The sequence below is a fragment of the Pipistrellus kuhlii genome, unplaced genomic scaffold (assembly GCF_014108245.1).
Source record: "Pipistrellus kuhlii isolate mPipKuh1 unplaced genomic scaffold, mPipKuh1.p scaffold_m20_p_13, whole genome shotgun sequence".
NCBI classification, from domain to species: Eukaryota; Metazoa; Chordata; class Mammalia; order Chiroptera; family Vespertilionidae; genus Pipistrellus; species Pipistrellus kuhlii.
In genome coordinates this window covers 13,149,932-13,162,393 of record NW_023425438.1, presented here as the reverse complement: position 1 = coordinate 13,162,393, position 12,462 = coordinate 13,149,932, and the positions used below count along the sequence as shown (strand labels likewise).

Genomic DNA, 12,462 nt, shown 5'->3' with positions numbered 1-12,462 from the left:
CGGTCAGAGACGGTGTCGCCTGATTCTCTTTCCTCTAGTCCAGCGAGCCCAGAGCCGCTGACGTATCTGGAATCAGCAGGTTGTCCTGGGTCAGGGACACGAGGGAAAGGAGTTATTTTAGAGCCCTCCAGAAATGTCCTTCACCTCCCACCACTTCCTGTGCCTAGGTCACTGACACTTTATCAGCCTTGAATGGGTCACTTGGCCTGGTGCCTGGAGGAACAGAAATGGTCTCCAGGACAAAACTAGATGCGGCTAAGGACGAACGAAGCTTGAAAACAGCTGGGGTAGAAGAGTCTCTGGGAAACGAGATGGGCACAGCTCCGTCCTGTAAAGACTTGGAGGAGGAAGAGGACCCGGAGGGGGCACATGTGCAGCTTCCTCTTTGTGATTAGTGTGACATTTTCAAGGAAAAGATGATTTGCCGAAACCGGTTTGGCTCAGTGGATAGGGTGTAGGCCTGTGGACTAAAAGGTCCCAGGTTCCATTCCGGTCAAGGGCATGTATGTACCTTGGTTGCGGCCACATCCCCAGTGGGAAGTGTGCAAGAGGCAGCTGATGGATGTTTCTCTTGCATCGATGTTTCTAGCTCTCTATTCCTCTCTCTTCCTCTCTGTAAAGAAAAAAGAAAAAAAACAATAAAATATATTTTTAGAAAAAAGAAAAAGATGATTTTAGAATTAGACTCAGGAGGGGAAAAAAATCAGCAAGACTTGGGAGAAGGGGGCTGAACCCTGAGTCCAGGGGGGGTGGTACCTAAAGAACTGCACCTGGCAGAGGGCTGGAAGGAAAAGGAAATGTATGCATTGGAGGAGGAGACTTTTGCTCAAGAGTCCCAAGTTTGAATTCCCGTCTGGGTTTGCAAGGCCTAATTCTTATTATCCCCCCTCCCTCTTCCCCCTCTCAATGTTGATCTTCTGACAGAGGCTTAGACATAATGTTCCTTACTACGATGGTGTCCCCTAACCTGGCCCTGGGCCCGAGCTCGTTGCTCGGTTAGTGGTGGTTGACTGAATGAGTTGCGAGGTAGAGCCAAGTTTGCCCATCGGCACTAGACCCTTGGAAATTCCCCATCTCGGAGAGGTTATAAAATAGATACTGCCCTATTGCCCCGGGGACTCAGCCTAGTTGACCTCGAGAATTCCAATCACTTTGGAAATTTGTGGCTATTTGCCAGTACCACCACTGCAGCCACCACCGCGTTCTCCCTCATCTCAGTCTCCGCTGCCGCCCCTTGCCCAACACCCCGGGCCTCCCAGTGGACCCGGAGCCGCTGATGGACTTGATGTTTCAAAAACATCCACGTCAGCCCCTAGGTCTCGGCCCCTAACGATAGGGCTAAATGATATGCAGCACTGCAATTGTGTTTCAAAGCCAACATTTCTGACTTGACACACTTAAAATATAACCAGTTTTTAAACTTAGGGGCCAGCGGCAAGATGGCTGGGATGACTCCTCGGGTTGCAGGAGCCTCCCGAGGGGGAGAAGAGGGGGAAAAACAGAGAAAGAAAGGCCACAGCAGTAGCCAGGACAACCTAGAGAGGAAGTGGGTTGGCTTCCTGCCAGAGCCAGGGCCTAGAACTGAGGCCGAGACCCAGGATGAAGCCGCAACCTTCCACCGGCAGCAGCTTTGAAATCGGGATCTCCGTCCGACACCTCTAAGGGCAGCCACAGGCTCCCTTATCTGTCGGCTCCAGTGCTTACTTTCGCCGTCCCATCTTCTTGTTGCCTTGCTCCCCGCCCTCAGGGTCCTCTCTGGTACGGAGGACCTCAGAGGCAAACCACTCAGTCACATTGAAGATTTGGTGGCATCCTCTCAGGGCTTCCAGCCACTGCCCTGCGAATGGTTCCCAGAATCAAGATCCACGTTTTGAATCATCTCCTGGACGTTTATTTCTATTGAGATGTGTTACTCTCAAACTCAGCACAGGTCTACCTCGGAGAAACTGCGGGCTCAGTTCCTAACCACCGCGATAAAGTGAATATTGCAATAAAGCGAGTCCTAATGCTTTTGCTGGTGAAGGAAGTACATTTGTAAAAATGTGTAACATTTTCTATTTGTAAAAAAAAAACACCAAAATCTGTGAAGCCTAATAAAGCTAAAGGCCTGTATGTTTATTTTCTTCTTCTGCTGCTGCTGCTGCTGCTGCTCCTCCTCCTCCTCCTCCTCCTCCTCCTTTTTCCCCCAATCCTCACCTGAGGACATTTTTCATTGATTTTTAGGGAGAGTGGCAGAGAGAGAGAAACACAGAGAGAAACGTTGATGTGAGAGAAATGTATTGATTGGTTGCCTCCTGCACAACCCCCAACCAGGGCCTGGGCCAGGAAGGAGCCTGCAACCAAGGTACATGCCCTTGACCGGAATCAAATCCGGGACCCTTCGGTCCTCAGGCCAATGCTCTATCCACTGAGCCAAACTGGCCAGGGCAAGGCCTGTGTGTTTAAATGAAGGTCATCTTTCCTCCAAACCTGCTCCTCTTCTCATCCTCCCCATCCTGCCAGAACCCCGGCATCTTCGCTGGTGTCTCCCTTCACCGGCTCCCCTGGCACCCAGGCCATCGCCATGCCGCCGGCACAGCCTTCTCCCTCAGCTCTGCACCGCTCCGCAGGGCAGCGCTCGGAAGGGACCTCGGACAACAGACCCCAGGGGAGTCCCTGGACCTGCTCAGAGTGATAACATGCTCAGAGAGGCGCCGGAGCCAGCCTCCTCAGGCCCTCACACCCTGCCCGCTGTGCTTGCTGAGTCTTCTCCCTGCGTGTACGGATCCCCTCCTCAACATCGCGCAGCCCAGGCCCTTAGCCAGTCATCTGAGTCGCACCCTGATTTTTCCACACTCAACTTCCCTGACTTTCTATGCTCCTTCTTGACACAAATAAAAGTGAGCTGGGCATTTACCCCGTGCCAGGCAGCATTCTAAACTCTGCGTGTTAACCCGCACAGACAGGCCTGGGAAGGGGGCACGGTCATTACTCCCAAGTTGTAGAAGGGGAAGCTGAGGAAGACCGCATTTCCCAACCTCTGACTCTTTTCTGACTTCCCAGAAGCCGCTGTCTTCCCGCTCCTCTTACCCAGCCTCCTCCGTTTGCTGGCCCCCTAGGCCCGCTGTCCATCCTGCGTTGTCTTAGTTTCTGTTTTGGAGCTTGCGTCTCATTCCTCAACAGCCCCAGCTGCTCCTTCCTGAGTCATACAGACAAGCCTCTGCACCTGGGCGCCTCCACGGCGCTCAGCACAGCGTCTCCTAGTCCTTCCGCTCGCTCAGCCTCCCAAGTGTCCCTCCACTCAGGGACCTGGCCCAGGACACGGCACTGCGGCCAGGTGGCGGAGAGGGGCCGGCTGATGGAGAAGAGGGGCCCGCTGACAGATCCGAGGCGCTGCCTGTCGGTCAGGCTGACGCCGAGTCCTATCAGTCCCCACCTACCACAGAGGCTAAGCTAGCAGACTTGCCTCCGTGCGAGGGAGTGACTTCCTTCCCTGTGTAGTAGGGCTCCATTCACCTCCCTCCCTTCCCTCCGCTACTTACGGCCAGACCCTCACCAAGACTCGTCTGGGACCCACATTCATGTGGCCTTCTTGGAATGAGAGCCCCCTCTTGTTCAAGGTCTCCATGCTTGACAAGGTTGCTCCCCCATTTCCAGCCTCCTTTCTTCCTCTTCCGGCTTCTCTGAATTTCCCGCCCGCCTCGGTGGAGTCCTTTTCCTTTTCCCTGGCCCAGCAGCCCTCTCTCCTATTCTCCTTTTTCTCCCAAGTCACTACTAGGTATTTAGATTTAGATTTTTTTAAAAGTATATTTTATTGATAGAGTGTAAGGGAGAGGGATAGAGAGTTAGAAACATACATCGATCAGCTGCCTCCTGCACAACCCCCCCACTGAGGATGTGTCCACAACCAAGGTACATGTGCTTGACCGGAATTGAACCTGGGACCCTTCAGTCCACAGGCCGACGCTCTATCCACTGAGCCAAACTGGTCTTGGCGGTACTTAGATTTTTAATCTCAGCTCTGCTCTTGACTTGCTGTGTTACCTTGGACAAGTTCCTTTCCCTCTCTGAGCCTCAATTTTCACTTCCATAAAAGGAGGGAGCTGGAATGGATGGTGAGTGATATTCTGCTGAGCCTCCAAGCTCTTCTCTCTCTGCAGTCCTCCCCTCTTCCTCTATCTTTGGTGCCCCCCCCTCCCCCGCCCCCCTGCTGCCAGGTCTCCTCTCCCAGGAGAGGCCTGCCCTGGCCCAGGGGAGCTGTGGCTTCAGCTCCTGTTCCCCCGCTCAGCGGCCAGCCCTGGGCCTCCTCCCCAGCCCTGGCCCCGGCTCCGCTCCATGTGGCCCGTCTGAGAGGCTGGCTCCGAGCCCGGCGGCAACTCCACATTTCTGTTTTTCCTCTTTTCCCCCCTCTTTCCCGGAGTTAACTAGAAGCAGATGTGGCGCACGATGGTTGGAGAGGTGGGGGGAGGAAAGGGGAGGCTGGACCGCCAGCCAGACAGGGGGGAAGGGAGGGGACTGAGCAAGAGAGGGAGGCAGGAGGCCAGGGCCCGCCCCACACAGCCACTCTTGCGCCTCTGAACGGCCACAGGGGTAAAGTCCTGTCACCCCCAGGACCCAGTCATTGGGGAAAACGGATAAGGAGACCAGAGGAGGGCCGGCGGGGGGGGCAGGGGGCGGAGGCCCAGGAAGCAGCATCCGAGAGGGGCAGGGACCCGGCGCAGGAGGCCCGGGGGCACGGAGAACAAACTCCCCTCAGAGGTGGAGAAGAGGAGAGCGGAAGGAACCGAGGGAGGGACAGGCGGGAGCCCGAGGCGGGAGGAGGAGTGGGAGAGGGGTCAGGCCAGGAGGCCAAGGAGGAGGCGTGCGGCTGGGGGCTGCTGGCAGGAAGCTGGGGACAGGACCCCGCCTCGGAGCTGCGGGCATCCCCGCTCCGGGCAGAGGCGCCGGTGATCGGGCGGGATGTGCCTCTGAGGGCCACGGCCGAGCGCCCCGCCATGGCCCCCAGGACCCTCTGGAGCTGCTACCTCTGTTGCCTGCTGACCTCAGCCGTGGGGGCAGCTAGCTACCCCCCGCGCGGGTACAGCCTCTACACGGGGAACGGTGGGGCCCTCAGCCCTGGGGGGCCCCAGGCCCAGAGCGCCCCTCGGCCTGCCAGCCGCCACAGGTAAGTGTCTGGTGAAGAGGGTCCCAGCCCGGGGCTGATGGTAGCGGGGAGGGGGGGGGGGGGGTCAGAAGTGGGTACCCCACTTTGGCTACCCTCTCCTGAGCGGTCTCCCCAATGCAGGGGAGAGAGGGAGAGGAAGCCCATCCATCAGATGGCTCCTCACGATCCCACCTTCCTGCTGGGTGCTGTCCCCCCGCCCCCCTGAATAGATAGGTCCTCTTGTCTAACCCCAGGGGCACAGCTCCCTGGGCCTCCCCGTGGGACCTGCAGTGAGGTGTCCAGGGAGGTGACCTGAGGGGCCTGGCGGGGCCTTCCTGCCCTGCATGCCAGCCTGGGGTCCTCGGCAGCCCTCCCCTCCCTTCCTAGGGCTTCCTCAGCCCCTCCAGGGACCCGTGATTCTGACACGCTTTTGCTGTGCTTCCTTCGGCCTCTCCAGCCGACACAGATCAGAGGCCAGCAGACGCCCTGAGGGACAGGGCTCATCAATGGCTTATTCTCTGCTTAACCCTGAGCTGGCCCCCTGCCTGCGGGGCCTCTCCCCTGAGGGGCGGGTGGAAGCCAGCATCCTGGGAATCCCCAGAGGGCCCCAGCCGGCCGGCCGGCTCACACCGGCCACGCCAGACTGAGACATGAGACCGAAAAGGGACCTGAATGAATGGGTGAATCCAGAGGCTCCCCGGGACCCCCCTCCCCGGCCGTGAGGATCCACTTCTCAGAGCTGTGGTTTTCCGTTCTGCGCCTCCGCTCCTGTCTTGAAAAGTCTTTATCGACTTCAGGGCGGACAGGAAGGCGTGGGGGAGCTGGCCCCGCCAGAGCCCCGCTCCCGCCCGAGGGTCCCCCAGGCCCTTCACCCTTTGACCCTCCCTCGGGCTCTCGGGTGGCCCTGGGCCCCTTCGGGGCGTGTGTCCCTGGCTGTTGGGCCTACCGGGGTTGTGCCTGCAGGAACTGGTGTGCCTTCGTGGTGACTCGGACCGTGAGCTGTGTGCTGGAGGATGGAGTAGAGACCTTCGTCAAGCCCGACTACCAGCCCTGCGGCTGGGGCCAGCCCCAGTGTCCCCGCAGCATCATGTGAGCCCGGCTGGGGAGTGGGTGCGTGGTGGGGGCGGCCAGCTCCGGGAATGTGTCCCAAGCAGGTAGCCAGGGGCGGGACCGGGGGCTTCCGACAGAGCCATTCTGAGGAGATGCAGAGGCAGCAGTGTGGCGGGTGGGCACCCTTCACTAGAGCACTCTGCCAGCCTCTACATGCCTTCTCGGGGAGAGGAGTTCAAGGCTCCAGCACAGGACAGCCGAGGGAGAGCAGCGGTTTGGCCCTTGGCCAACGAGCTAGCTGACAGCTGTCAGCTGAGCAAGACCACATGCTGAACAGCGAGGGGGACCCAGCCTGAGGGACAGGCCTTGCCCACCAGCAGCTGCCCATCTCCGAGGCAGGGGCCACGGTCGCTGGCAGCGCAGGGGGGAGTCAAGAGCCTTCCCTCCACCTCTCCCAGGTACCGCAGCTTCCTCCGTCCCCGCTACCGCGTGGCCTACAAGACAGTGACGGACATGGAGTGGAGGTGCTGTCAGGGATACGGGGGTGATGACTGTGCTGAGAATCCTGCCCCCGTGCTGGGTCCCGCGCCCACCACGCCACGCCCCCGGCCACGGCCCGGCCGCCCCAACCTCTCCGGCTCCAGTGCCGGGAGCCACCTGAGTGGACTAGGGGGCGAAGGTGAGTGTGGGAACCCTGGTGGGGAAATGGTGCTGGGCAGAGAACGTGGGACCAGGCTGCTGAGGGAAACCCCCATGTTCCACTGAGCCAAACCGGTTTTGGCTAAGGAAAACCCCCATGTTCCAAGTCAGAAAAAAGGGACAGAAAAGAGTTAAAGAGATCTCTGAGATTCCCTGTCTGTGTGTGTGTGTGTGTGTGTGTGTGTATGTATGTACACCAGACGGAGACGGAGAGATTGAGAGGGACCAGAGGAAAAGGAGGCAGAGAAAGTGAATGTGCTTACACGTGCCCACATGTGGCCAAGATACTTCCTAGTTGGGAACAGCTGTGGCAAGAAGGGGGAATTCCTTCAGAAGCTTGGTCCAAGCAAGGGGACAGACTGTTGAGACTACAAGTCCCAGCATGCACTGCAACCCAACTACAGGTCCCAGGCCCCTCCCTGGCCTCTGGAGACTGCAGGTCCCAGAATGCAGCGGTCCCTGTTGCTTTCCCTCCCCAGTGTGCTGGGCCCTGCGGATGTGCTGTGTTTGCTTGCCAGGGAGCAAGCCATGTTGTAATTATGGAAACAGGAACTTCTGGCTGACTCTCCCCTCAGCCAGCCAGAGCCCCCAGAGGCTGGCCACAGAACCTCATTTGTGTCCCGTGGTGGTGTGGAGAGGAGCTGCCCAGGAGGGGGCGCTGTCCTGCAGGCCACAGAGCCTCCCCGCGTTCCCACTTCACTTGCGCTGGGAGTGGCAGTGTCACACAGACAAGGAAACCCTTTCCATAAAGTTAAGAGGCCCTTGGACGGTGAAAGGACATGGGCTGGGTGGTCAGACGGATGATCTGGGTTTGAAACTTGGCTCTGCCGCTTATTTAACTTGTAATCCATGGCCCAGTTTACTTAGACTCCCTGGTCCCCTGTTTCCCACTCGACAAAATGGGAAGAGTTAATGGAGTGCTGTAAGGGGGAAAGATCTGGCCTTGAGGAGGCATTCAGTGAAATGAGAGTTCCTGTCTTTTCTTGCCCAAATCTCCCCGCTAAGCCACAGTCAAATCAGTTAGGACCTCTGACCTCTTGCTGGAGTTGCTCCTGGGAGGTAGGCACTGAGTCCAGGCCCTCCGCCTTATGTCTTCTCCTCTCCGCCAGGTCCTGGGGAGTCAGAGAAGGTGCAGCAGCTGGAGGAGCAGGTCCAGAGCCTGACTAAGGAGCTGCAGGGCCTCCGAGGTGTCCTGCAGGGGCTGAGCGGGCGCCTGGTGGAGGACGTCCAGAAGGCCGTGGAGACGGCCTTTAACGGCAGGCAGCAGCCGGCAGACGCAGCTGCCCGCCCCGGTGTGCACGAAACCCTCAGCGAGATCCAGCAGCAGCTGCAGCACCTGGACAAGCGTGTCTCCACCCACGACCAGGAGCTGGGCCGGCTCAACAGCCATCACGGTGGAGGTGGTGGAGGTGGTGGCAGAGCCCTGACCCCCGCCCCACCCGCTCCCGGCCCCAGCGAGGAGCAGCTGCGGGAGCTGGAGCGGCGGCTGCAGGAGTCCTGCTCCGTGTGCCTGGCCGGGCTCGATGGCTTCCGCCGGCAGCAGCAGGAGGACCGGGAGCGGCTGCGAAGGCTGGAGAAGCTGCTGGAGGAGCGGCAGCGGCAGCTGGCCGGGCAGGGCCGCAGGCCCCCGCAGGAATGCTGCCCGCCCGAGCTGGGCCGGCGGCTGGCGGAGCTGGAGCGGAGGCTGGAGGTCGTGGCCGGTTCGGTGACCGTGCTGAGCGGGCGGAGGGGCGCCGAGCTGGGCGGCGCCGCCGGGCAGGGGGGCCACCCCCCAGGCTACACCAGCCTCGCATCCCGCCTCTCCCGCCTGGAAGACCGGTTCAACTCCACCCTGGGTCCCTCGCAGGAGCAGGAGGAGGGCCGGCCCGGACGTCCCGGGGGACTGAGCCACTGGCTGCCTGCTGCCCGGGGCCGGATAGAGCGGCTGGAGGGGCTGCTGGCCAACGTGAGCAAGGAGGTGGGCGGGCGGCTGGACCTGCTGGAGGAGCAGGTGGCAGGGGCCGTGCAGGCGTGTGGGCAGCTCTGCTCTGGGGCCCTGGGGGAGAAGGACTCCCAGGTCAGCGAGACCCTCAGTGCCTTGGAGCGCCGGGTGCTGGACGGCGAGGGGCAGCTGCGGCTGGTCATCTCCGGCCTGCACAAGGTGGGAGCGGCCGGGGAGGCGCGGCAGGCCACGCTGGACGGGTTGCAAGGGGTCGTGGGCCAGCTCCAGGGTCGCGTGGACACTCAGGATGAGACAGCGGCGGAGCTTACCCTCCAGCTGAACCTCACGGCCGCGCGGCTGGGCCAGCTGGAGGGCCTGCTGCAGGCCCGCGGGGACGAGGGCTGTGGGGCCTGCGGTGGGGTCCAGGAGGAGCTGGGCCGCCTCCGGGATGGCGTGGAGCGCTGCTCCTGCCCCCTGCTGCCCCCGCGGGGCCCGGGGGCCGGCCCGGGGGGCGGGGGGCCGAGCCGTGGGCCTCTGGATGGCTTCAGCGTGTTTGGGGGCAGCTCGGGCTCAGCCCTGCAGGCCCTGCAGGGAGAGCTTTCCGAAGTCATCCTCACCGTCAGCTCCTTCAACGACTCCCTGCACGAGCTCCAGGCCACGGTGGAGGGCCAGGGTGCCGACCTGGCCGACCTGGGGGCCACCAAGGACCGCATCATCTCCGAGATCAACAGGCTGCAGCAGGAGGCCACGGAGCACGCCATGGAGAGCGAGGAGCGCTTCCGAGGCCTGGAGGAGGGGCAGGCGCAGGCCGGCCAGTGCCCCAGCCTCGAGGGGCGGCTGGGCCGGCTGGAGGGCGTCTGTGAGCGGCTGGACACGGTGGCCGGGGGGCTGCAGGGCCTACGCGAGGGCCTTTCCAGGCATGTGGCGGGGCTCTGGGCCGGGCTGCGGGAGACCAACAGCACCAGCCAGACCCAGGCCGCCCTGCTGGAGAAGCTGCTGGGGGGCCAGGCGGGCCTGGGCAGGCGGCTCGGGGCCCTGAACAGCTCGCTGCTGCTCCTGGAGGACCGGCTCCACCAGCTCGGCCTGAGGGACCTCACCGGTGAGGGGGCCAGAGGAGGGTGGGAGGGACCCCTTTCCAGCGCTTTCTCCCTCCCTCCCAACAGCCCAGCCTTAACCCCCTCTACGTGTTCTGTGCTCTGCTTAGCAGCATGAATTGCAGACCCACCCCTGTCCCAGGGGCTGATTTATCCACAAACGATGATCCCAGGCCCCCACTCCCGCCTCCCCCTGGCGGCTCAGACGGGGCAGTGGCTGTGGGCGGGGGCGGGGTGCTGCTCTGCCAGCCAGGCATCCGGCATGGGCAGCGAGGGGCCCCATCACCCTGTCCGTGGAACCATCACCGCTTTGTCTTTTGGAAATGCCTTTTGTGGCTCTCCCACAACGGGCTTCTGTCGCTGCAGGGCCTGCGGGCGAAGCTGGGCCCCCAGGGCCTCCGGGAGCACAGGGCCCCCCGGGCCCCGCCGGGCCTCCAGGACCTCCGGGCAAGGATGGACTAGAGGGGCCCAGCGGGCCGCCAGGTATGTGGGCTGAGACCCTTGGGCAGCAGGGTCGCCACCCCCCTGGGCAGCCCCAGGCTTGCCGTGCCCCTTTGAGCTGGACGGGGAGTGGGGAGAGGGCGGAGGAATGGGGTCCCGGATGGCTGACGGTGACGGGGAAGTGACCAGGACCTGGGATAGACCCTGTGCTGGCTGACGGGGTGTGGTGGCTCCCTGCTGAGCTGCAGACGGGGCTGAGCCTCCCAGGGCTGAGGTGGGTGTGAAAGGCCAAGGGCTTAGACAGCGCGGACCCATTCCCCCATCCCTGCTTGGAAGTCTGTATGGCACCCAGCACAGCCGGACAGACTCAGCAGAAGACTTAGAGCCTTTCTCTCCCTCTCCCTTTCTCTCCCCCTTTCTCCCCCCTCCCTCCTCCTCTCACAGGTCCCCAAGGTGAACAAGGTAAGTTCTCCTTTGAGGCTGGAGGGAGGGGAACTGAACTAGGGGTTGGAGGATTGGGGGTAAAGGCTCCAGAGGGGAAGGAACTGGCCATCTCCTCTGACACCCAACCCCCCCCCCCCTCAGGAGAGGAGGGGGCTCCAGCAGCCCCTGTGCCCCGGGTGGCCTTTTCAGCCGCCCTGAGCTTGCCCAGGTCTGAGCCAGGCACAGTGCCCTTCGACAGAGTCCTGGTCAACGATGGGGACTTCTATGACCCAGTAACCGGTAAGCGGGGTCGGGGGCCGGCTGGGCCGGGGGAGGAGCGGGGAGGGGGTTGTGCAGTGGAGAGGGAGAGCTTAGGCAGTGGTACCCTCATCCCCCCCCCCCCTTTAGACAAGGGGGATCTCTCCCTGCTCCTGTCGGGGAGGGTCCTAGTCTTCCCTTCATCTGTCGGTTCTCACCACAGCTTGGGCTGGCTGCTGGGGTGCGAGGGGAGGAGTCATTAGCTCCACAGCTTTATGGGGAGGGGGGCAGCTCATGCCCAGGCTCTGTTTTGAGTGCTGGGGGTGCGGTAATGAGCAAAACACCAGCTCTGCCCTGGAGCTTGTGGGGAGGGGGGAGCGGTGAAAAGACCCAGCAGGCCCCTCCCGAGCCCAGGAGCTCTGAGTCCGAAGCCTGGGGGCCCCGGCCCCCTGCCCCCTCCTGACTGGCTGCCACCTTGCCCGCAGGCGTGTTCACGGCGCCGCTGGCCGGGCGCTACTTGCTGAGCGCCGTGCTGACCGGGCACCGGCACGAGAAGGTGGAGGCCGTCCTGTCCCGCTCCAACCAGGGCGTGGCGCGCATCGACTCGGGCGGCTACGAGCCCGAGGGCCTGGAGAACAAGCCGGTGGCCGAGAGCCAGCCCAGCCCCGGCGCCCTGGGCGTCTTCAGCCTCATCCTGCCGCTGCAGGCGGGCGACACGGTCTGCATCGACCTGGTCATGGGGCAGCTGGCGCACTCGGAGGAGCCGCTCACCATGTTCAGCGGAGCTCTGCTCTACGGGGACCTGGACCTGGACCCGGACCTGGACCTGGGGCAGGCGTAGGCAGGGGGCCCGACCGACCGACCAACCGGCCGACCGGCCTGAAGAGTCTGTGCCGCCAAAGAGCCATGGGGGGCGGGTTGGGGGGGGCACTCCAGCCCCGGGTGCATCGCAGCCTCCAGACCCAACGCGGCAGAGGTGCCCTGAGCATCCTCCTCCCTGCAAGCGGAGCGCGTCAGGTGGGGGCTCCGGGGTCCCCTCGTGCAGACGTTGAGCCCCATCGCTGTCCCCCGCAGGCCCCGGACTGCGGAGGAGCGGGTCCTGGGCCCTAGAAGCTCCCCCAGCGGCTTCTAGGCCGAGTCCCCGGGTGCCAGGGCGCTGCTGAGGCGCTCCGCCAATCACCGCCATACTAAACTATTCAGGAATAAAGACATTTGGTTTTTATAAAAAATAGAACAAAACAAACAAACAAAACACACCGTCTGCTTCAGTCTGTTCGGGGGTGGATGGGAGCACACGATGGACGCGTGGGCGGTGGCCGCGCCTGCGGCTCAGCGCCCCATCAGGACCCTCTTCCCGGCCTCGCCCGTCCCGCCGGTGTCCGCCAGGGGGCGCTGAGCGCAGCTCCGTCACGTGACCGGCGCCGCGCACCTGGCGGCCTCCGGGCGGAGGCGGG

The 12,462-nt window shown here is 62.4% G+C and overlaps 1 protein-coding gene across 2 annotated transcripts; it reads left to right on the top strand.

Moving 5' to 3' along the window:
• The first annotated feature begins 4,798 nt into the window (after window positions 1-4,798).
• Window positions 4,799-12,259, top strand: EMILIN1 (elastin microfibril interfacer 1). Of its 2 annotated transcripts, XM_045580597.1 has the most exons (9): window positions 4,799-5,143; window positions 6,086-6,211; window positions 6,631-6,851; window positions 7,981-9,891; window positions 10,253-10,369; window positions 10,772-10,789; window positions 10,913-11,050; window positions 11,494-11,854; window positions 11,885-12,259. In XM_045580597.1, exons 1-8 carry the CDS (start codon window positions 4,974-4,976, stop codon window positions 11,847-11,849), a joined length of 3,057 nt encoding a protein of 1,018 aa, XP_045436553.1. In that variant the 5' UTR covers window positions 4,799-4,973; the 3' UTR covers window positions 11,850-11,854; window positions 11,885-12,259. The 2 variants fall into 2 exon arrangements, with proteins under 2 accessions (XP_045436553.1, XP_036290863.1); XM_036434970.2 differs by having other exon boundaries at window positions 11,494-12,259.
• The last annotated feature ends 203 nt before the right edge of the window (window positions 12,260-12,462 follow it).